Source organism: Schistosoma haematobium, chromosome ZW (assembly GCF_000699445.3).
Source record: "Schistosoma haematobium chromosome ZW, whole genome shotgun sequence".
Classification (NCBI taxonomy): Eukaryota; Metazoa; Platyhelminthes; class Trematoda; order Strigeidida; family Schistosomatidae; genus Schistosoma; species Schistosoma haematobium.
Genome location: NC_067195.1, coordinates 34,465,660 through 34,492,467, shown reverse-complemented (window position 1 = coordinate 34,492,467; position 26,808 = coordinate 34,465,660). Strand labels below are relative to the sequence as shown.

The following is a 26,808-nucleotide window of genomic DNA, read 5'->3' as shown; positions in this document are numbered from 1 at the left end:
TTAGCAGTAGTATTGCATAAATATCAATATTACCTGTTCCAAGTATGAGGTATTTAGAACTAACTACATGTACTTTTAATTCCGTTCAGATAGAAATGGTTTGAATTCTATTAGACCTCACTAATTAAATAACTGTAGTGGTAGGTAGTCAAAGCATTATATCGCTGCGAATTATGTTATATTCAATACGATAGTAAAACATTACAAGATTATTTTGTGACGCAAAACGCTAGAAAAACATTTTTTCGTAATTATATGTAAATGGCTTGTCAGTATTTATTAGTTCATTTAAATAATATTTCTTTTTTAGTTCAGAATACGATTTAAACCAGAAAAAAATAATACATTATAGCATAAATTATTTATTCCTCCTTAGTATACTCTTAGTGTTCGTGTTGTATTTGTTATTGATCTGAAAATAACTATGACAACCACAGCCAAAATGGTTGGTTGACTGAGAGAATAAACTAGACGCTGACTTATGTCTTTTTGTACGTGTCGCATTTGTCTAAAGTTTATTCTCCGAAATAATTTAAAAGAAGTGTCCAATCAGTTGTAATTTACATATTTCACTAATTTTCGTTGAGACATTTGATGTACTGAAGTAATCATGACTGCTTTTACTATACTGTTAGTTGCTATAGCTTAATCAAGCAGCGACAAGGGAATATAGAATTATTAAACTTGATTCTGAACTTAGTTACCTGTAAGAATTGTTTACCAAGTAGTACTTAGTATCTTATCCAAGTCTGTAGTGATTATTGAAATGCTGAGATCAAGTTATATTAGTAACGGAGTACATTGTTACGTTCAATGATGTCAGTGATATATTAAAACTGTATATGAAGTGAAGTCAGTATGTAATAGGAATGAACCTTTCATTGTTCGAAATTTACCTGTTTTATAGCAGAACATATTTCAGGATTCTTATAACGTTCTGGTAGCTCACCTCCTTCACCAGTGTTCGAACGTCCACCAAGTTTATTCATAGCCCTAGCTAAAGCAGTATGAGCTTCTGAAGAAATACTTCCCAAACTCATTGCACCTGTAAAAGATAATTAAAATTTAGTGTGTATGTTGATTTCGTATTAGTTTTGAATGGATGGCAAGCAGTCGATCGTATTTAAACTGAAGACGTGATTATTTAAAAAGTAATCTTGAAGCTCAGTTGGTTAAAGATTAGGACTAAGGCTTATATAGTATTCGTTCTATCCTGCTGCTATTTATTTAGAATTTAATTATTACTGATGTATAGTATTGAAGCCTATGTAGAAAGGGAGATTGTATTGTTTCTCATAATAGAAATAATATTTAAGGTACTTTTCTACTAAATACATGATTCAAAAATATTTCTATTAACAATGAAATAACGGCAAAATAAGTCACAGAAAGACACCACTAAACACAGCGAACTTTGAAAGCATTCTATTAAACTGGAAATACACTAAGACGGTTCAGGGGAAAAATCTCTTTCAACGACGTTATTTACTAGATGTTTACGATCGTATTTTTAGTTGTTTTACTTCCAATAATCTGTTATAAAGTAGAAATGCCGCGTTATTAACAAGGTTATGAATAATGTTCTGAAAATCTCGAGTATTTCAAGTGTTTTACTTCAATGATGTAGCTAGTGAGGTATTCCAACTTACTTTTGTACACAAACATCATCAGTCTCTATCTGAAATTTTTAAAATACTAACCTGTAGAGAAACGTTTTACTATTTCTGCAGCCGATTCCACTAATTCCAACGATAAAGGCTTTTCCGAATAATTAAAATCTAGCTGTCCACGTAGAGTGCAGTGACGCGAACATTCATCGGCGACTTGGACAAACATTTTGTAAGCCTCATGGCTATTATTACGAGATGCAGCCTGAAGTTAAATATAATAATATAGATTTTAGTTGATATAATCACTCTCTGATAAAAATAACTGTGGCTCCTTATTTCTGTAAAGTTGTGCTGAAAACAGTAAATAAAGTACCGTTAACACCGACAGGTAACTCGAGCTAATACCATAAGGTTAAGATTTACACTGTAATCAGAAACATTGTGTTTATCGTCACTGGTTCAATATCAAGTAGTTTTTCTTCACGTTAGTGCAGAAAGTAGCAATAATTAGTTAGTGATAATCTGGTTAGTCGTTTTGTATCCCTCGATGTAATAACCCAGAAATTTTGTATCAACCACATCTTAGCATAGTAAACAAACAACTAATCAGTATTCTACCCGCCTACCGTTATAAATTTAATAAATAATAAACGTTACAGTTCATAAATGAACAGTTGTGAATGAAAAATGGTAGCCTATAACAATAGAGCCAGTCTTAAAGGTGTTATCGAAGTCCCGCAGTTTTAAACAACTGGCAAGATAGGACTTCAAAAAATATGTAAATATTAATAAAGTAAACGGATAGAAAGGTTGAAATTATTTCAACGCTTAAGATTCGAAGCAAGGTAGACAACACAAACTAATAAAGTGCATTTATCATAATTGGTGTCAAATCCATTACCTAACTCACAATAAAAACCTTCACTGTATATCAGGTTATGGTATTCCGTATGCGTATCACAACAAAAAGCAGACTAAACTTCAGGTTAAGTAAAACTCTATCAAGTGGGTATTTCTTAACCAGTTGACATAACAGACATAAAATAATCTAACTGATAATAAGTCATAACGTCTATTTACTACTCAAATTTCCACATTGACAAAAGTTTAACCACTCTTTTGGACCAGAAAATATATTTATATTGAACATTTGTGAAAATTAATCGTACTCTTTTACTGAGTAAATAGTTTCTCAAAACACTAAAGTAGACTTTGCACGTCAACTAGTCAATACGCTACCTATCGTTTGCATGTAGTTTTCTCTGACTGAAATGAGCTATTTGGTTACTGTTTTGTGAGTCAAATACATATCATCAATAGATTCAAAGAGTACGTAACCGTGATTATTAAAATTTTCTATATTTAACTTACCTGAAGTTTCGCTATTGCCTCTGGGCTGTTCATATGATTTTCTCCACCAAATCTCCAGTGATAAAATCCAGGATTATTCCCAAACTGACCAAGATTTTCAAGTACTTTAGTGCAAAGTGTTTGACATTCTGGATAGGCTAGTTGGTGACGTGCGGTAACTTCTCTTGCTAATATTTCGAAATCTGCTCCGCCTACACGACTTACGGCGCCACAGAAACACATATCAATCACAGATTGTGCTAAGCCAACAGCTTCAAAGATCTGAGCACTCTTGTAGCTATGCAATGTTGAGATTCCCATTTTAGCCATAACCTACATAGAGATGAATGAAATTATTACCACATCATAACTATTAAGGTCAATAATCAACCAGGTTACCGCTATTATGAAAATTACTATGGTATGTGACATTCAGTGGACAAAACGAGGTGGCTTGAATGGTTTATCCCAAACCCATAACTTAGGCGATACAACGAGCAGGATGAAAAGAGAGTGAATGAATAGTTGTATTAACTGTATGGGAATACACACAAACTATTAGAAGATAAAATAATGTTTGATCTGTCACACAAGTTAATCTGAAAAGGCTTGACAAATTCGACGCTTCCAAGCCTATTTGCATTTGAAGCTTCTATAAATTCTCATTTGATCCTTTTGGTTTTAGTTACATTTATTTGAATTCTCTAATCACAGTGAGCCCGCACCTAATTATCAAAAGTTCAAACATGTACCATAGTTTAACAAGTGATTCTTTATATAGTGTGGTATAAAAATAGCAAAACGTAGTCAGATAAGAAAAGTCACGATACGGAACTTTTTTTATACTTACTTTAAGTATACCGCGTTCAACAGATGTTATGAAACTTGAATATAATTCTTCTTCATTCACAACTGTAGCTGATGTTAGAAGACCTTCATAGTTTAAACGTGAGACAGATTCGAAAATCAAGTAAGGACATATTGCATCTGCACCAAAACCAATAAGTGTACAAAAATGATGAACTTCTCTGAAATAGAATAAATAATAATTGAAAATTATTATTAATTTTTTATCAGAAGGGGCTTCGTGAAGATTTTAGAAATTTCACTGGTTGAAATCATGAGTCAATTGAAGCTAGACCACCATGGAAAACCTGGAAGCACTGGACGACCGTTTCGTCCTAGTATGGGACTCCTCAGCAGTGCCCATCCACGATCCCGCACCCCGCGAGACTCGAACCCAGGACCTATCAGTCTTGCGCCAAGCGCTTAACCAACTAGACCACTGAGCCGGAATCTAACGGTGTTAATGTCTAACTTCAACCAATCCACGAAGTTGGGCCACCGTACACCACTGTCTTGAGTTGATATCTCACAACAGACTTGGTTTTTTTTGTCGATCTCTGGTCTTAGTAATAGTTTCACTATCTGTTTGATTAAATCTGAAAGCTAATACTTATATTTTACACACGATGTTTTTTTTTCTCATAGATGAAGAATAAGATTAATCTAGATAATTCATAAATATTTAATCAAATATCTTTGGTATGATTACACTATAATGAAGTGTTTATTAGACAGATGGTAAAAATCAGACATTTTAACTAATAATATGTAATTGCACTAATATTTCTCTCACCCTATCTGACCCATATTTATTCTGATCATGGATCCCCAAATTTTCACTTAACATATAAGCTGATTCAAGTTAGCATTCTATATGAATCATATCAACACTAACAATTTGATTATATTTTGTTTGACAATCCTGAATTCACACGCCATAAACGATGCACTTTACCCTTAACCTGGCCATTTTTCCGATTATTAATTTGGATATATAATTGTAGAACCTGAATAGAATTTATCGAAAAGAATATTCTTCGTTCAAACACTAGTGTTGTAATAAGATGATTAAAATGATTAAAATGTTTTTGTTACAATAATTAAAGGTCACCAAAGGTCATAGAGGTGTAAAAATAAATAAGGTGACACCCTTGTAGGACCAAACTGGGACATGTTCCCGTATCCGAGTTGAAAGCGAGTTGAGCTCAAACCAGAACTATGCGTACAAAAAAGTACGTCTTATCGTTATCGTTACCTTGGCCTTAATTATTATTATTATTAATTATTACTGAATTTCCCTTTACTTATGTCTTCTATTCTCATAATCTTACTCATAAATGCTCATCATTTCACCTTATTTATTTTTACACCTCTATGACCTTTAATATTATGTGTATCATGCTCAACTTTTTTCTTTGTTGATGGAAGATAACTGATAAAATAATATAATTTTTAAGAGAATAATAAAATTAAAAATTATTATTATCAGAATGGGTTTTGTGGAGATTTTCAGAAATTTCACTGGTTGAAATCGTGAGTCAATTGAAGCTAGACCACCATGGAAAACCTGGAAGCACTGGACGGCCGTTTCGTCCTGGTATGGGACTCCTCAGCAGTGCGCATCCACGACCCCGCACCTCGCGGGAGGAGTCCCATACCAAGACGAAACGGCCGTCCAGTGCTTCCAGGTTTTCCATGGTGGTCTAGCTTCAAATGACTCATGATTTCAAACTTGTGAAAATTAAAAATGTTGTTAATAGTTATTTAGTTTAATGTACACAACAGTAATGCAATGACTAATTCATGAACTAGTAAGTTTTGATTAATACTAAAGGTTATCTTGGCGGCTGAGCTAACTTAAAAGGTGGAAGTGTTATTGTTACACAATGAGTAGTAAATTCAGTTATTTCGAATCAGGTAACTGAATGATTGTTTTGCTAAAGATTTGGGTTCTCCTAAAAACTACAGTTCGTTTGAATGGCTGATAAAGTAAGTCCTTTTAAAACTGATCTTATTCGAGTTATAGTAATATCAATATATACATCACAGTGAAGTTTGGTCGATTTGTTTGTATGTCATGTAAAATTATCAAAGACGTGATTAGCAGTACTTCTAGATATACATTTGCACACGACAATTCGGTGGCCTCAGTCACTTAAATATATTCTTTATCCTGTATATTTGTGCTGATTAAAAGTGTAGTATAAATTACGAAAATAATAATCGCAAATCAGTTCAATTTTATCCATGAACGGAATTTTTGGAAGGATTAAACTTACTTTGATTCCCCCGTTTCCGCAATTATACCAACCCTCATACGAAGCTCACGACGAACTAGACGTTGATGTACCGCCCCGACAGCTAACAGTATTGGAACAGGAAGCCGATCTCGACTACTTGCCCTGTCAGAAATTATTAACAAATCCACACTATCATGTAAAACTGCGTTCTCGGCCTTATCACAGAGATCTTGTAGAAAGTGGAACAGTTTTGATCCCAATGAAACTTTTTCAGAACCTTCATGTACAGATAATGTAGCATCCAAAATAACACTACGCCATGAGAGAACAGTACTTGTTATTTTCACTTCCTCAGGTTGTGATGGAGGATTGCCCCCTAGTGAACGTAATAAAGCCATATCCTTCAATGATAAAATCGGATTCGCAAGCCATAAACGATGAGTTTGTGCTCTGGATGGAATCAAGATATTTTTCTGTGGTCCGATAGGACACATCTAGAAATTAGTGGAAAAGAGATGGATAAAATTAAACTGTACCTAAATAATCATAAATATGCTGAACTAAAAATTACTTTAAAGTATTCACTAGTAATTTGTTTAACTTCTCGCCTTACAAGAAAGAAGTCTTTTATACATAATTAAACTAAATGAAAATATTAGAAATCCGAAAGTTTTTTGTAAACCACAACATTAAATAAGTTAGTAATCTTATGATACTTGAAGGCACCACTAAATATACGTAGCCTAAAAGACAGTTACTGTCCCATAAGAAATGGGGTATATACCTTGTCTATTTTCTCTCTTACACCAAAATCTGTTATCTAATTTGTAGTTTCCGTTACGGAGACCCAGAAAATTCCTCGGGAAAAAGCCCGGAAAAAAGGCCCTGAAAAAGTTGAGAAACATCTTACCCAATCAGCATTCAATAGAAGTTTGCCAGAAACATATAGAAAGTGAAAGGCCACATGTCACATTTCTGATTGAATGATTACCTATACTGCTACGATGTTTTGTAACGTTCCAGAAATTTCCGAAAGCCCGAAGCCATCCGAAATACTATAAATACCCTAGGTTTTTTGGACATAAACAAACCTTGGATTAAGGCGTTTTTCCATATTTCGCGCTTTTCCTCTCGTGTTCAACTAGCCATGTAGATTTAGACAGGGGATTACTAGAAGAACTTCGGAAACGGGATCTAGAATTCATTTAGAAGATTTATCAATTTCCTCTCAAGACCTTAATCCTCATCAATTTACTAACTCGTATTAACTCAACTCTCATTAGCTTTATTTCTCGCCCTATTAATTTAAATTCATAATCTACTCTGTTACTGTATTTAGCAGAGGTACTAATGGATTGATTGAATAGCTTTAACCAGTATCTTTTATATGACGGGAAGAAAAGTCAAAATTACATTGATTTACTCATTGTGATCTTTTGTTCAACATTACTTCCTCTTTACTTCAATGTGATAATTACTTTGTGTAGTATTTATTTCGTTTTCCAGTATGATATTTTATTCTGTATGACATACGATATTCTTGTATTCAATTGACATAAACTATGCACAGCATGACATGTAGCATGTGATTTAGTTATAACTGCGAGTATTTTTCATATATATGATTTCATCCTAATCATTAATCAAAATGGATGTACAAATCAATATATAAATGAGTGTATTTTCGAGTAGGGTCGTCGTGTTTCAGGGTTACTAAATCTTCACTTGTATCAGTCTTAGTTTCACGTCGTGTGAATTGCAGTGCCTCCTCGTTTTCGAATGATAAGCGATTCCGACATAATAATCAGCGAAGACCAGATATAGCAATTAGCGTTCCATTAGAAGACTTATTAATCTTCCACTCAAATCCCGCCTTCTGTATAAATTCACTTATTAAATCCTTTTACACTTTTTTACTGAAAACTTCCAGTTATTCTCCCACTTATAGTTTTATTGAAATGTAATATGCTTGTATGTATGTATGTTTATCAGCAGCATACATGTAAGTAGCTGCAGAAAAGAACAGAATGTAAGTACATATTATTATAGTTGATTTCACTGTATGACTGGAGTTTGGTTATATATGTAGTGTTTTCAGAATCTGAATCAAGTTGACCTCGATTCCGATTTGTGTGATAAAAGCACATTCCCATTGAGTTCCGGTTGGCCTTTTTTGGAAGACTGTCGATTTTGAGTTATTTAATTGCACAGGAATTCGTTTTTTTCAAAATATTATACACTGAGAAGACATCTGAACGATTTAATATTCTATTTAAAAGAATACTTACCAATGTCATTACAATGCGTTCACGAAACGGATCGATAGGAGGATTCGTGACCTGAGCAAATAACTGCTGAAAATAGTCAAATACATGGGGATTTTGTTCAGATAAACAAGCCAGTGGAGCATCATTCCCCATAGATCCTAGAGCTTCTTTGCTGAAACAGAGTAACCATGTTTATATGCTTGAATAAATAAAATGGTTCGGAGTTATTAGTTTCAGGAACGATACGATATTTTATAATTGAAGTTATTAATTTCATGGTTTATGAAATTCCAGTTACATAGTTTTATAAGTTAGTTGATACTAATATTATAAATATGTCTTTGTCTTTTGTCAGGTTTTGTCTACAACCAAAGGATTATATGCTTTAAATCAATAATAGTGATGTCGTACTCTCATATTTAAGGTTATTTTTGTCGATTGTCACAAAGCGAAAACCAAACAATGAGGTAAACTTATTATCTAAGATTTTATTTACAAGTAAACATTTGTCAGACCAGAATCATAAAGCAAATTCAAAATGCTTTTCGTTCCGTTTATGAATTATCACGAATTACTAGCCTCCCCCCACACATGTTTTCAAGATCTAGATTTATTCGACATTTCATCTTGTGTTTACAAACTCTGGGAGCAACAGTGTATTGTTTGGTAGATGCATAAAACAAAACGCAAAACAGAATTAAAGTTATCACTTAAAGCTAAAAAAAAGGTCACATTTTCCGCTTTGCTGTTCTATGTTTCATATACTTAAAATCAAATTTGAAAGAATAATGATGCCCATATGCTTCCGGTAAATCATTAAAAAACTGACCCATCAGTGGATATTAGTAACAAAAGCAAGTTTAAAAAACTGTTCATAATTTGTTTATTTGCTAAGTAAATAAAAAGCAGGATTGTAAATTTCGTTAAATCATTCTGAATTTTCGATTTTCATAAGTTATAATAGACAAAATGCTATGAAGTGTGTTGATTGCCGTTGATCGCTTGAATTACTAATGTGGCGGGGTGATAGCTTCTCGCAAACCCTGTTTATTAAAGCGAAAAGCTCCCACTGAAGAGATGTCAGGGGACAGAATAGCTTGTCAGTAAATATGTCGGTTTATGAAGCAAAACAGTGTTCTCCATAATCACAAGCGGTCACTCTCGGTGCGTTCGAAGTAGAAACCAATAAGAGGAAAGGATATCATGCATTTAACAGTTGGTAAGCTGTATACCTGTTTGCTCAGTAACAAATCACACCCACTTTCACTACTATACACGAAAACTCTAGTATGTGTCTTTGTGCAAATTAGGCTGAAACTGTTCAGCCTTTAGCATCATAGTCAATTTAGCTCATAAATGTAAAAAAAAAACAAAGAAAGCGAACGAGTAAATTCTTAACATTCCATGATCATTAATCATGGATCAAGTTAGAAACGGAAAACCCTAAGAAATATTCGAATGAAGTTGATACATACATTGACAAACTTTTCTACGTCAGTACATTTCATTATTTTCCTGATAATGCTATATTAAGAGTCGGAGATGGGAATGGAATAGGATTTATTTGAGAAGAAAAGATGCATGAACATCGCTTTTTATAACAGCTTTGTTTTCCTCTACGGAAAAGTAACCAATTGAGTTTTTGATATCTATTTTCACGTATATCACATAATGTAAATGAAACAAACATCACTAATAAAGAATAAGACTGAGGAAAACAATTTAACAGCCATCGATATTACATAGCTAACAAAGATGAATAAATAACCCCTAACTCTTCTGAATCATGTTTAATTCTATGAATAAAAGCTATGTGTATAAGCTATGTATATTTTTTTAAATACATAAATGAAAACAACTTGAATAAACTCACCCAGTCTTCAACATGGGCAAAATTAGAAGATTGATATTTTCTGGATTATACCCAAATAGTGGGAGGCGACGATCGTCAATGATTGAGGGCTCGAGTGTTGAGATTCTCTTATAGTGTTCAGGGGAATTCGCAAAGGCCCTATGCATCTCAGGCAAATCAAGAGCCTATCATCAAAAAACAAACATCAAGTGAAAAAACTTCATAATAATTCTTATAAATGATTTATGGTGAGTTTTGTTTGAGTTGTAAACATAAGTTTGAATGCAAGGTCTTTTGATAGAAGCCAGTATTGGCCAAACAACCAACAGTTGACAGAATAGGAATTAAAAAGTTCTTATAGACTACTAAATTTAATGTATCAATCAAATGCAAACTCATTTACTAAGTATCATGACCACATTAATTATATGAGGACTAGGAATTAAACTTGAAAAAGATTCCGACGACAATAGACTAGTTGGAATTTCTTTTATTATCCATCTGCCACATCTTTGTACCTTATGAATGATAGGTTAATCAAATCATCCCTAATACCCGTAAGGGTGAACTACAAATAAAATATCTCATGAACGAAATCCCAAGTCCCCTCACTGACGAGACAGTTTACATAATTCATGCAAACATTTGTGATGTGACCTTAACCGAATTTCTGATGAAGGCCTTCCGTGAAAGAGTATATTTGGATTTATGAGTGTCATAAAAGCTTTTCAAAAGCTCCAGGTTGTAATGACATCTTTTTTAATATATTGAGATGAAACACGCTTTAGCACAATGAATTATTCTATTAGCATTACCAGACACAACTTAATATATCACTTTGAACATACATCATGTCTGAAATACCAATAAATGAAAAAATAAAACCCGTAAAGTGCGTTACTACCGTAGTGAACACGAACACCGGCGAGGAACAATCGAATGTATTTAACACAAAATTACAGGACTTGTTAATAAAATCTAACAATCATAAAGTAAATGCTTAATTTGCAAAATGTTCCCCAGTTGTCTTAAAATGACCCAGACTTTATTGTTATTGCATTTTCATACAAATTGCATCCTGCTCCATTCTTAGCTATTCGATCCTCTTGTCTCTCTGCTGCCAGACGTTCTGTTCACGACTAACATCATATACTACTTATGTCAATATAAGTAGCACACACCACACTACTATTGTTAACGAAAAGTTTGAAATTAATGTCCAAAAAGCCTACTGTCTGTCATGTAAAAAGCATACACCACGTTGGTCAAATTTACTTCTGTTTTTCACTCAAATTCAAAACCTTCCAACTGGCTTGATATGTTATGTTTTAATATTAAAGGTTATCTGGTTCTGTAAATTAATTGGATCAGTAGTATGGGTGTTTAAACACATAACTTTAAAACAAAATTGAATTTGGAATCACTAGAATTCAAACAAGTTGTGGTTCAAAGCGAGGTAGGTGAAATGTCCTGTTTATAAGTATACCACACAATTATTAACCTTAAATCGAATCAGTCAATGAACAAACACTCTAAAATATAAGTTCTAAAAAACGGTGTTTTATCATAAATGAACACTGCTTACTCCTTCTTTAAGCCAAACATCATAAGGGTGTTTGGTAGCAATTTTGGATTTTAGTGATTCATCATCTAATAGCTGTCCACTTTCTGTATCGACAATCAATAAACGTCCAGCTTTTAGGCGACCTTTTTGTATGATTTTCACATCAGGTTGTATATCGACTACACCAACTTCACTCGACATATACACCATATCATCACTGGTTGCATAAAAACGAGCTGGGCGAAGACCATTACGATCAAGTATTGCACCAATATAACGTCCATCAGAAAATACAATTAGAGCTGGAAAAAAAATGTACTAGGATAAATGTTGACTTCATTGCGTATTACATAACCTAAACATTGAAATTCAATGGAGATGAACAATTTTGTTTGTACATAATTCATGAAGACATGGATAGTTTGTTGGACTGTTAAAACGGTTCTATTTTTGACAAGAATGAAACTGTGAAAGTCAAAAGACAATAGATAATTTTAAGTAAAAGAAACGATATAAACCAATCAGTAAAATGCAAATAAACACACATTTCATCAAGTTACTACAGAATAGAAACGGTTCTGTAATATCCCAGAGTTTTACTATACGACCTGATGGAAGTCTGTCATCAAATGTGTGGAAGGCTTAAATCATAAATTGATATCCCTTCAAGTTTGATGGAACTCATATTTAGGATGCGGAACTAAAACTTTTAGCACAATTTTTAAAGTCATACAAGTGGTGAACATCGACCTGAAGTAATGTAGTTAACGCGAACACAGGTGGGGGCAATAGAATGCATTTGAACACACACTTACTGAACATATTAAAATCTAAGAACTATACACTAAATACTTCATTCGCAAAATGTCAATCAATCGTCTCACACTTTATTGTTCTTTCGTTTCCACACCAATCATTCTTTGTCCTCGTTCTCTTTTCTTTGAACTTCTCAACCTTCTGCTTCCAGGCACTTCGCTTTCGAATGATGATACATACTACTTATATCTGTCGACATCAGTAGCACATATCTCAGTACTAAGAGAATAAACCACATGTGAAATTATTAGTTTCATCATAGTCTTCAGAGGTCATCAAGGTCGTTACGTATTTCAATGACAATACCTTTAATTGAACTAACTGATGTAGATAGTTTAAATTTCAACCAGAATTCAAGTTTTCGTTCAATTGTTTGAATCACGTTCAGAAAGCCTCAAACCTTAAACACCATATATGTATTCACTTGACTACTTAGTGAATTATTCAGTAGTACTAGTTAAATTGAAAAATTATCAAAAACAATTAAATCTTTTTGTTAAACCTTGGTTAAATATATGTGTTATTTGCTTAATTAAAATCTCTTGATCAAATGTCCATGTATACACACGTATGCACATGCCAGTATATAAATTCCATGTTAGAACCTTTAAACATATTACTTCCTAGAGAACGGAAATATGTCTGAGCAAACAACAAGAGTTATGAGTATCGAACTTCAATCAATGTCATTGACATTCAAAATTCCGCATGGATTTTTAGATAACGATATAAAGGTCTTTTATAGGTTGATAAAACAAAACATGAATATAGCCACTCATGACTGCAAGTACAATTACCAAATCTACAATCATAGTTAGGGAAATGATATTGATAAGCTTTAAAATAGAGCCTAATTAATAGTACGTGCAGATCTAAACGACTAAATCACAGTGGAATCTAAAATGAGAGGTTATTTGTGTTATCGCCGTAACTTTTAACTTCCTAGAGGTTTCAAAACTTATCATAAAATCCTCCAAAGTAGAAATACTAGCCATAATTTTCGGATCCTCTTTGAAATAAAGATTATATGTAAAATATTCAATGAAGCCAATTAATTTAGTAATAAAACCATTCAATTATGCATGATAGGGAAGTACTTCATCTCTGTAGTTGTAACTAGTTAAATATGTCACCAAAGCATTTTGAAAGGCATAACACTCAATTAAAATAGAGTGACGACATATATTGAAACAGAAAACTAATGGAATACATGCCTAACAGACAATACTCTCAAACTAGTGGAGCTATAGGGCAAAGTGATATATCGATATTTCAGTGGTAAAACATATCATTTTAAAAGAGTTGATTATATACTGGCTCAAGAAAACTTTAACTGTAAGATATAATTATCATAAGTTATATCAGATACTGATTGGAAAATCAGTATCTGCTTGATAACTATGTAAACAGACCTTAGCAGATATAAAAGCCGTAAGTGTTTGGAACCCGATGTGAATTGTTTGAAAAGAATAGGTGGTAGGCAGAGTTTCGTTAGTGCGATTTATTGTTTCTAAACACAGTTGCTGAGCTGTTACGATTAAAGTCCAGAATACTGACTGACTTCTACCACCATCATTCAGAATAATAGAAATCGAAAGCAAGTACAGATGAATGACAGTTGTTATGAATTAGAATAGTCTATGATCTACGATATCTGTATATGGCAATACCGCGAATAGATCCCTCAAAAATCACTAAAAAATCTATCGTTTTTGTGACTTGAGGTTTGGTGTTAATTGCACACATGTTCAGTCAAATTAGAAGGAAAATTAGTTTTTGTGGATTCACTTCTGAAGATAAAAAAGGCAAGCAACTAATACAAAATCATTAAAATGAAGATTCATATGGGACCTTATGAGATTGTGGGTTTTGCTGTAAATGTTTTGTAGATTCAGAAATGATCTATTATGCTAAATTTTAGTAAATAACTCATATTTTGAGTAGTTCTTAGTTTTAATAGCTATATTTCCGAACATTTTGGTTTTGAACAACATAGACGATGACTATTTTAAACTAAATGTTAGCACTCCTGTTTGGAAACACCATCGCTTCGTTGCCAAACAATACAATCCTCATTGGCTTTTCCTATTTACTGGCATTTAAAAACCGAAGTCCAGTCATTTGATAAATCGAATAAGTGGTAAGTTAATGTGCGGAATCCTGGAAACAGAAAAAGGTAATTGTGTAATCACTTATTTTATAGTTTCCCAACTTCAATTGGTTTGAAGAAAGGTTATATCACATATCACACGAGTAAAATTATAAAATCACATTCAAATGAATTTAATCCTTTTGCTCAAATGAAGCTAAGCTGTTCAGTGCCTCAAGGTTTTAAGTAGCTCTTCACAATATATACTTTACAAAAATGGTTTTGAATAACTTCTAATCATCAGTTCTACTTGACTGTTAAACTGTGAATTTGATTGCTGATCAATATAATCATACTAAATTAGTTTTCTTCAGATCTATCTTATAGTGAGGTTTATTAACCTAGAGTTATATATTAATTGTTTATTTGATTCTATAAACAAACAATGTACGTATACATCTTCACTAACATCCAGTCTCAATTAGTGTATGCTTTGTAAAGCGACTATCTCCTCGAAACTATTGAATTTACCAAATCATGCTATTGTACCACTATACTCCATGAAAATATGCCTATTGTTCCTAGGGTAACATTTTCTTGGTGTTGGATTGTAGTATACCTAAATATCATCTCACAGCGCAGAACCGCTTATTTTCCAATATAATATAGTCTTAAGATCTAATACTTTCTATTAGACCCTTCCAGCTACGGTTTGTCAAGATAATTGTTACTATTCAATTTATTGGTCATTACAAATTGGATTAACATATATTTGTTCCGAGCTCTAATTAGTTCATATTTGCCTGTTAGTAGGTACTAAGGTAGAATATACATTATCGTATACTTCTTGTTACATTTTAAATACCAGTACCGTAATGGTAACTTAATAAGATTTTACAATTTTCTGAACTTTTGTTGATGGTCATTTAAGTTAAAGTCCAATAATACAGTTTTCTACTAAATCCTTTATTATACATAAAGTATTTTCTAACCAAGAGAGTTGCTCAAGAAAATATGAACTACTATTTGCTAGCTTTTATTTCAGAGATGGATTTGCTTAATTAGGCATAACTCCGCTAACGCGATTTCCTCACGCCTCTAATCATTTAGATAACGAACAGGCTAGGCTGCAGCGAATTCAATACTAGAAACACATCCTCTTGGAATTACACATAATTACCAACATACTTATTAGTCGAGTCAAACACAGTAGGTAGCATCATTCCTATCGCCCTTAGATGAAAGGAAATTACAATCTGCCAATCAGATAGGCGCACAATGATTTATGCAACCTAGTAACTAATCAATAATATGTTAAAAATTTTAAATGTCCATAATTCTTAAAATAAAAACAACCGCAATATATGAACAATAAACATCCGACATAAAAGGATAAGTAAATGCATAATAAATGAATGTGCCCATACACACACATACAACATAGATTGTAGTAAACAAACGAGTGACAGAAGCTCATGAAAATAAAAGCAGGAAACTACAGATAATCTGAAAAAGGTTTTTTTTCTCTCCTCAAAGTTTGCAAGTAAATTCTTCATTAAGCCCGTCTAATCCCTCCTCTCCTCTGGAAGACAAGAGAATACATACGCGCACGCTCATTTGTCTACACGTGCATATACTCATAACAAAGATGTATAGATTTCCTAGACAGCAAATAAATGAAACATTTAATAGTGATAGTAGTAGTGATTCGTTCAGGTTCATATACAGTAAAAGGTAGGCAATTCAAATTATTTTGATTATTTCATTACCTAAGCCTAAAGAATAATCAATAAGATTAACAGGAACTACACAAAGCGACCATAGACAACTGAAAATAGCTATCGATTTTAAGTGGGGGCATTATAAATACTCTTAACTATTAATAGGATTAACAAGAAATAAAGCAAAAGCAAATCCGTAAACAACCAAAATATATATATATATATATATATATATATATATATATATATTGGGAGAGAGGTTGTAACCAGTGAGAAATAATTTATTCAATTTCTATGAAATAATGAAAGAGACTACTAATGAAATGTGTGTAAAAATAATAGAAAATCCATGGAAGAAACCTTATTTCCTTGAAATTCCAACCGTTAATGAATTTTATTGTTTCCTGAAATCAGTTTTTAGGAGTTATAATGCTAAAAACTGATGTTTTACCATCACTACAACAAGTACTACACATGGAAAAATAAAGAGTCCTATCATTCTTAAAAAGGTGATATAAAGAGGTATGAATAAGGTTGACTGGACTATAAGGTCCTACACATCTGAGGAGAAGCGTGGAATGGACAGCTTGGATGCAACTAGACGATTTGGACTTCTCAGATGACCTAGCTCTTCTTCCCCTTTACACACAAACAAATGCAGGTCAAGACAGTCGGTGCAACAGAACCCTCTGCATCAGTAGGCCTCAACATACACAAGGGAAGAACAAAAATCCTCAAATACAACACACAGAATACCAACTCAATCACACTTGATGAAGAAACTTTGGAAGAGGTGGAAGCTTTCACGTATCTGGTCAGCATCACCTAGGAATAAGGAGAATCGCATGCGGACGTAACGGCACGGTTAGACAAAGTAAGGGCAGCATCCCTACAGTTGAAGAACATATGGAACTCAAAACAACTGTCAACCAATACCAAAGTCAGAATCTTTTATACGAACGTTAAGACAGTTCTGCTGTACAGATCTGAAACTTGAAGAACTACCACAAGCATTATCAAAAAAATGTACAAGTATTCACAAACAGTTTTCTACGCAAGATACTCAATATCCGTTGACCGGATACCATCAACAACAGCCTACTGTGAGAGAAAACAAACCAGCTTTCAACTGAGGAGATTGGGAAAAAGATGTTGGAGGTGGATATGACATACATTACAGAAATCATCGAACTGGATCACGTGGCAAGCTATGACTTGGAATTCTGAAGGGAAACATAAAAGAGGTAGGCCAAAGAACAAATTGCGTTGAGAATTGGATACGGACATGAAAACGATTAACAGCGACTGGAAAGGATTGCTCACGACAGAGTTGGGTGAGGAATGCTGGTAGGAAGCCTATGCTCCTCCACGAGGGGTAACAAGCGTACGTAAGTAAAAGGAGTTCGGTCGTCATAAGTAAACTGATGTTCTTTGTTGCCGAATAAACCATGTGGTGTTTTTTCTCCCTCCTATTATGACTACAAAACATGACTGTTAGGAAAGAGATGTATGTGTAAGTTTAAGTTATTCAGTCACAGATATTTTTAAAGCACTTTGAAATTTTACAGAAGTTCAAAACAAAGTCGCAGAGGAACAGTGTAATTTGGCTGACGAAGTTGGAAAACTGGACCGATTGAAACAGTTGTCTTTCGTGTTACATATCCTAAAATGGCGTCTACTTTGGTTTATGGAGCTAGATAAGGTTGAGCTACGTTGCAGAAAAACAAATATTTAGGTAACAAAGACTTGCCACAAGTTGGTAGAATCACTTGTTTTAGAACTGCGTCAAGCTGATAGGTGTAGTCTCTTATAATTGCTAAAAACCAGATGTTAGTGTCCCTAGGAAATGTTTGTTAAAACTGATCATTCTAGTTTTATTTGCATTCATTTTCATCTACTCTTAAACCTTGAACATTCGATTTGTTTTACCTACCCAGAAAATCTTTCACTGATGAAACTGTCAACGTATCCTTAGCAAGGATAATGAAAGAAAGAAATCATGGAGTGTAATTAATATTTAAAATTTGTATTATGTTAGTTCATACTTTTCCTCATAAAACTAATCTAAGAACGGATTTGTTTGACTAATACATTAATTTTTTCTTCATCGACAAAGCTGGTCATTATTTGTGTCAAAGATTACGAAATTATAAAGAATAAACTATCGGACAAAAGTTTAGAACTTATAAGTTCTACATATTTAGAAATGTCTGGTCAAAAATTACTGATAATTTGCCTTCAGATAACCAAGACAATGAGCAACTTCAAATGGTGGATTCTAACCTATATACTATCAATTCGGCTAAGTAAGCAATTGTTTAATTATTGATAATAATTTAGTTTTAAATATTACTATCTATTAGGAATAAAAGTTCAGATGTTAGATAGACCGGTAATAGGTCAATGGAAATTAATTGCTAAACGAGAGGGCAGCAATTCGACATAGAATCCTAATACAACTATAGAAGATTCCGTCGCCAACTAAATGGATACTATGAACATTCGAATTAATTAAAACTAGTTTAAAGCTTAAGTCAGACAATTTAGAAAGAACTTATTATTGCTAACTTTTGATTGAAGTCAGTCCTTGAAATCCTTTCCAAATTCAAAATCAGAGGCTAATGATATAAAAAACTAACGCACCATCATAAGCATCATATTATCACAAACAGGTAAACGTATTCATTGTAAAGAATTAAGACTTTTGGTGAAGAAAATTTTCTTTTGACTAGATCGTTGTCTTCGGCTGTAAAATTGTATTCAAAGGTAAAATAATGTAGTGTCATAATATTAAGCAAAATGACCAAAGATAGTCGTCACACATTTCCAAGCATAAAGGCAAAAGAAAATTTTTTTCTTTCACACTTATTGAAGAAAATATAAATATATACATCAAACTACTGCAATTCTATAATGATAATACCTCATTAACGTACCAATGAGTAGAATACTTAATCTCTGTCGAGACTTTATACAACGTGCTAATTATTTTAACACTTCATTAGATTGAGCTTAAGATAAGGCTTGAATGTATTACGAATAAAGTTATTGATTTCTACGGAAAAAAAATAATTAAACACCTTTCACACTCATTTATGGTTTGAAATGGAAATGAACAAACAGTGTACACTCAGGATCAAAACAACAATGCTGAAATGAATATGAACGAGGAATTGATTTTTATGAGAAAACTATTCATTACTTTGACTTGGCAACAAAACTCTAATTTATTTATTTTTTTATGGATTCATTAACATTAAATACGAAAACCAATCAAGGATATACTCAATAATCAAAATGAATAGATCAATTTAATCAATAAGTTTTAAAAATCTACAGGTTTATAAAAATAGATATTGATTTACCTGGTCCATCCCAAGGTTCAAAACTATTGGCAGCCCATTTGAAATAATTCCATTTCTCTCTAGATATTTCACCTTTTTCTGGATCTAGATTATGCCACGCTTCAGGAATCATCATCATTACAGCTTCTGGAAGACTGTAGTCACCAGCTTGACACAAGAATTCCATCATGTTGTCAAATGATCCTGAATCAGACATACCTTGTTCAATGATAGGAAATAATTTTGATATTTGTGCCTTTGTATAAAAACGACTGAACATTAAACTTTGACGCGCTCGACAGTAATTTACGTTGCCCTGAGTTTATATTAAATAAAAAGAAATTATTTGATGACTAAAAAAGTAATTTAGTGTGGATATAAACTTTAGTATCATTTAAATGGGTAATCAGCTATCTGTTTATAGAGGGCAGTGACAAGTCTGATTTTAGCCAAGAGCTCATATTTCTACCCGTGACTAATTTTCACTTATAATTTGATCATAAAAAATACCGGTATAAACAATAAATTCAACTATTTTGAACAAATAACTAGCAATGGTCTATACATTCAAGTTACCTGTTGGTTCGGAGCTATTCTCATCAGTTTGAGTAATCAAACTTTTTAAGTACACAGTCATCGAACAAATCAGCCAAATATTTTAGTTTCACTGAAGCCTGCCTCAATAGTTCGTGTATTTTTGTTTTATTGAATGTAATGAGATTGGTGGTTTAACTCAACACCTAACCTGTAAGCTTGTCTAATGAAATCTAGACCTTAAGCGCCATTTCACTAATAGATTTTGGATAATCTCGGAATATCTAGCGAATCAATTAATGCTGACGGTTACTGAGTAATGGTCCCGATAAATTCCTCCTGTTACGAGATAAAAATGCTTCCCATCTAATTGCAGAACTGTTGGAAAATGAGAAATTCTTCAAGTTACCGAAATAGACTAGTGATGAGATAAGGTTACTTCATTAACAGTCATGAAACAATCACCTTCGGTTCACAGTTGTTACGTTCATGCTATTTATCAGTACCACTATTAAGAGGTCGAGTTAACTATCACGTCACTGAAGATATTTGAATCCACATTTATAAACCCAAACTTTGAATTCAAAAGGAGTTCGTGCAATGCTTTTCTAACTTGACTATTGATATAAGCAATACCAGAGCAGGTTTAACTTGTATTTTCATCTTTTTTCAAAATCTTTCTCACGCTTGTGTTCGTATATAGTTTCTATAGCTTTATATACATATCGTTATTCTTAAGCAACCATTCTTACGAAACTGAGCTTTTGTGACTAGTAATTACAACCTTGCTTATCTTTCAGTGCAATAATAATTATTATTGATATTATTAGAGTCATTATAGAGCATTCGGGTGAATATCGGACATAAATCTTTGCTAGAAAGTACCTACGGTAATATACAGGTTGTGAAAAATTGTGGTTTTCAAAACCCTACACAAACTCCTAAATGAGGATAATTTTCCTTACAAATTAGTTAAAACAATCAATCAAATTCCTCTGGATAAGCTTTTCAGCATAGTTTCAAGTCTTTTTACGGGCACAAACCTAATTATTGTTAAGTAACAGTATTGAAATTGAATGATCATAACTTTTCAACAATATTCGTTCAATTTAATGCAGTTTTTCTTTGTTCACTAGTGAACAACCATCATTTTCGAATTTAGTAATACCCAAACAACAGTTTACCAGTAAGAATACTAGAACTTCATTGTTTGAAAGTATATTGAAAGTAAAATGATTGGTTATTCATGAGTCTTAGTTATCATTACTCTCTAGTTTGAAGTTTTCAACTTCTTAACAATAGTAATTTACAAGAGATATACAGAAGTTAGACTCATAGTATACAGCACTGAATTCGTAAATCTCAATACCTCAACAAAAGTAGCTTGATATATACAGCACAGAGATAAAATTACAACTAGAGAGAAAAAACTAAAGTTTAAGATATTGAAAAAACCGTTTCAGATAGAGATTTTTGAACCTTGACAACAGGATAAGGCTTGAAAGTATTACGAATAAAGAATTATTGATTTCTATGGAAAAAAAATAACGTTTCACACTCATTTATGGTTTGAGATGGAAATGAACAAACAAAATCGATTTCCTCACGCTGAAGACAATACAAAGTAATTGAAATTGTATTAGTTTAGTCGATTGATAAGAACCAAGCTAACAGCTAACTTATAACTGGAGAACAATTTATAGCCAAATTAATAACCACTAACTTAACTATCCTGAAGACTGTATGGGTGACAATGAAAAAAATTGTGTGAGTATAGCTATAGTTCATCAATCATTATAATTGGTTACGTGAGGCAGTGTATATTCAGTTGTGTAGTATAAATCCTTTAAGTTCAAATCATTATTTATGATAATAGTAGAAAATTTATTTATCATATCTTTTTTGGTTTGCTTGTTTAGAACCATCTGATCAAACAAACTATTTCCTCTTTTTAAGTAAGAACTCATTTTTATATTCGAAGGTGTTTTTAATCAAGAAGGGATAGTGGAAAGATTATCTGAAAATTGGTGTGGTGATAGAGATGTGAACTGTTTTGTTTAGTTTGTTCTTGATACTATCTGTCATAATTCTTTTCATCATATAATCACTAGATTAAACTTTTGTGGGAGAATGTTTCATATTTAATCAACCCAGAATGTTATCGAACTGATCATCCTGTAAAGTGAAATCTATTCTACGAAAATTCACTAGTTGAACATAACTTATGCTAGGAATACAAGGAGATAAAATATCTACTAGATAATTGCCCTGTAGTCTCTAATTAAAACCATTCTGATGTAAGTATAACAGAAAATATAGTCATATTAAATAACAGTGTAAACATCCGTTAGAACAATGAATTGAAACCATAACTATTAAAAGAATAATCGTTCTGTTTCACAAGAAATAACCGTAACTTACGCGTAGTGTGTTGATTTCTCCATTATGAGCCATCATACGTTGTGGATGAGCACGACACCATGATGGAAAAGTGTTTGTAGAAAAGCGATTATGAACTATTGCAAAGTGAGTCAGAAAATTAGGGTTGGATAGATCTGCGTAGTAATTCCACAGTTGTTTTGTGGTGAATAAACCCTTTTTGATAAAGAAATAATCAAAAAGATATTTAACTAGAATCAAAATGACAAATTCCACATATTAATATTTGTTAAATTAGATAGCTATGGATTTCAACCTACTATATTAGATAGTAATTAGTGATACCAAATTTTTCAGTCATATAGTGGTCGTCATCTTTGAAGTTGATCTGCCAAGAATTCAGTTAAGTCTATATTTTAGTAACACGTGTTGAAAGTTAAGCAGTAAATTGTAACAGTTCAATTCTCCTCCTTATAATCGATCAGAGTTCATCACTTATTTACGACTAAAATACATACTATTTGATATTCCTATGGGAGACGATTGCTCCTACTAGTTTAGCCACAGATATTAGTACATAAGTTTCCTAAAAGCACTTAGGTGTCCAATTACTTAAGAGGAATGGTTCCAGTTGGTTAGAAAGATTTTTAATACTTGATATCTTTAACGTGAGATTTTCATTTAATTAAAACAAAATATAATGGCTCCTCCTCTGCTTCCTACACGTCCATTTGGTCGGTAATCAAAACTATAAAGATTACTTAAGTCTCAAAATGGGAAGCCTATTATCAATATACCACTGACAGAATTTCATTAATAGTCCTACCACAAAAGACAAAAACATACAAGTTATTGTTACTATCTGAATATACAACATCCAGAAGGCATATTGAAGCCTACATTTATGACAGATTTTTGAAGTTGAACATTGATTATAAAATATTCGTAACCTGATATCATCTTACATAAAGAAAACTAACAGAAACTACAAGGTATATAAAAATTACTTCCAGTAGTAGTTTTTACTGTGTTGTGTGCCACTTATAAGTAATCTTCGTTCACTAAATCGATAAAAGGGTACCCGTCACCCTTGCATACCGCAGAACTTAATCGTAATCAGTCAGCAAGTGCTTATAATTTAAACAGAATAGATTAATTAGTAACGGGTTCACAAATGTTGAATGCTTAATGGGCATTGTGTTTCACATCTAGTCAACCAATAACGCAAACGTCGTTTAAAAGCATGAATCCTTTGGTTTCATTATTATTATTATATCTTTTCATCGCATCAGTGAACGAAAGTAGCCATTTCGAAGAATAATAAAAGTAATATGAAGAAGTTATTACCCAGTAAAACGCAGATTTCAATGATCGTTTGATCAAGATAAACTTGTTCAAAATCCACATTGAGATTTATAATGATGACTTACTTTATAAACAATTCTTTCAGAACATAGACTGCATATATAACAGCTCTTTGATAATTCATTACTTGCATATTTACGAAGCAAAAATACCTTAAAGATGAACAGAATAAAGTGGACAGAAAAAAATAAACAATAAATTAATTTACGTAACAAAATAGTTTATACAAGCTCAAATTAATTAAATTAAAGATTAATTAGATGAGTGAATGGTTATTATACAATAACTCCATAAGTAGATAAACTAGACAGATATCGAATGAGTCTATGCTTATCTCAAAATTAATACGTCAAAGATTAGTGTAACAACTCAAGAGGAAAAAAAGAAACAAATTTGCACATATACCCTAATCTACAGTAATTTAAGGGAGACATATTATTATTGCGTAAATGGTTGATAATCCTTTGTATTATTTTACAAAAAGTTAGCCGTTATAAGAAAATAAAAGTGGGAATCAAATTTCTAAAAATGCAGATGAGTTAGTGTCATATTTAATTGTGGGGGGGGTGAGTTAAAGACCGTTAGTTGATCATATGAATAAAATATTCCAGAAACTATAAGCCAGTGTAGCTCAACAGAATGGCAATTACTAAATTTATAGTGTAAAATAACAACCAACTGAGTATTTCACTGGTTAGTGGTCAAAGAAAACACCTTATCAACCAAAAACTCATCACCAATGCTTGTATAACATTAAATATGACTTGAAAAGTAAAATTATAAACATTAAGTTATTATTGATTTCGATATTCACTGGCCAAGCATTTTCCTAGAAATCATATCATTACTTATATAAGCTTTTATGAGAATGTAATGCTTCTCGCAGGACAACAGAGGATGAACGCATCAGCCAAAAATCATTGCTTAATAAACAATAAAGAATCCACATTGTAGTGAGAGAAAAAAAACAATTTTTGAAGTGATAGACACTGGATGTATATCCTGACAAAAACATTGACACAGAATCAAACACAAGTTCAAAATAGGGTGACACACCATTCCTGAAATATATAAATTTGTAATGTGAACATTCTTTTAACAATTTATTGTTTCTGAAATAAGCAGAGAATATATGTTATTTTATTAAGCTATGCAAATGTACTGAGACCTTCAGACGTTGATGTTTTGTTTAGCGTATGTTAAAACATGTGAAGCCCTTAATTGCAATCAAGTTAAATCTCTGAAATAATTTATATTAGCAAAAAATGAGAACTGATGACTAGTTGAAGATTGTGGAATTGTTTACGTATATAGTTTAAAAGAGAAGAAAGAATTCATCAGAAGTAATGAAACTGTGTACAAGATAACACACACCTAATCAACAGACAACCTGAAACGGCTTAAGTTACCATCCATGAACACTTAGGATAATGTAGAAAGGATACGATAATGCTAAAGCAAAGATTTAAATACATAAACTTCCTTCAGTTTCAAGTTAAATTTATTTTCAACTGCATAAAAGATGAATGTAGGATAGAAAACATTTAGATCTGTTTCTCAGGTAACAGTTTCATACTGTTATCACCTGTTCACATGCACATAAACATAAATAAATTAATAATGACTTGTATGCATACATGCATTTAAATTGACCAAACACAATTATTCCAACACTTAATAGTGATCAGTAAGTCGAGGCGAAAATGTATATCACTTAATAAACACGGAACATATGCCAGTATTAAGATTAAATGGAAATAAGCATTTCACTGAAGTATTAAAATAATTGAATGCTAATAATGGACACTACTGCACTCAAATTAAATGTTCGTGAAGGGGAAAGCAGACAAACGGTGCTCATTTACTTGAAGCTAAATGTTCCACTGGTCTTTACTTCTGAGAAACTAGGATAAAAAAGTGAATATAAAAAAACTTATCTCAACATAAACAATAACTGTAGAAAGCGTTTCCTATTTCAATCGCAAAGGCATATTACTCAGAGTTCTGTAATGAAATATATTAGGTATGTTAAACTGAAATGTGTCTTATATTACGTGAATTCCTTGATAGCCCCGATAACTATTTTACATAATAAATAAACACAAATAATAAATAGGAGGCTTTTAATTGAAGTAAGGTTTTGTAATTCACTATGAACGTCAGTATAGTTGTATATCTTAATAATACACTACAATACAGTTCATTCAAGTACATTTTACTAGTTCTAAAACTTCTGTAACGAAACGTAAAAAATAGAGTAAAAGATTAGTGCCAATTAAAATTCAAGATGAGTAGAGAGATAATATGATGCGAATCAACGGCATATATTCAATATACACTTGTACACTGAATGACGAAAAGTTAGACGATGTATCTAATTTATTAGAATTAGCTCAGTAAATGCAAGTGACACTAGTGATATTTTGGGACCTTACTGTGGAACTAAGTACTGCAAAGCACAGAAAAATCAATAGGATCTGTTGAATTACGCATCAGTAAAAAAAATAATCATGAGAAACGTATTGAACCTACAGTAATACAATACTAGGGTAAAAAATTCTTAATATTCCGGGAGTAATAGAGCGTAAATTAAACTGGATAGGCTTCAGAAATTAAACGTCAGGCCTACAAATAACAAATTTAGTGTAAAGGTGGAGTTTAATCAAAGTAAACCTTTTTTCCCTAGTCCATCTAGTAAAGTTAAAAGAAAACTAGGATCCAAGTATGAGTATCCAGTGCTAGGTGAGGACCTAGGGTTTCTACTACAAAGGCCTCAATTTTCACTAGTCTCTCAAGAACAATACACACTGATGAAACAAAGAATTAATGAA

General features: G+C 32.4%; 1 protein-coding gene across 2 annotated transcripts in view; it reads right to left on the bottom strand.

Moving 5' to 3' along the window:
- Nucleotides 1-26,808, bottom strand: part of MS3_00003376 (uncharacterized protein) — an 87,199-nt gene that overhangs the window by 32,422 nt on the left and 27,969 nt on the right. Inside the window, exons 6-15 of one of the 2 annotated variants that reach the window (XM_051211145.1) lie at nt 24,043-24,129; nt 22,655-22,828; nt 19,721-20,015; nt 11,751-12,031; nt 8,335-10,350; nt 6,086-6,540; nt 3,811-3,988; nt 2,982-3,293; nt 1,701-1,872; nt 897-1,045 (exon numbers count right to left, since the gene is read on the bottom strand). In XM_051211145.1, the coding sequence (XP_051071182.1) occupies nt 897-1,045; nt 1,701-1,872; nt 2,982-3,293; nt 3,811-3,988; nt 6,086-6,540; nt 8,335-8,466 (1,398 nt within the window). In that variant the 5' untranslated portion in view covers nt 8,467-10,350; nt 11,751-12,031; nt 19,721-20,015; nt 22,655-22,828; nt 24,043-24,129. Of the gene's footprint in view, nt 1-896; nt 1,046-1,700; nt 1,873-2,981; nt 3,294-3,810; nt 3,989-5,585; nt 16,558-19,720; nt 20,016-22,654; nt 22,829-24,042; nt 24,130-26,808 lie in introns of those variants that run through there. The other variant, XM_051211146.1, reaches the window with a different exon arrangement.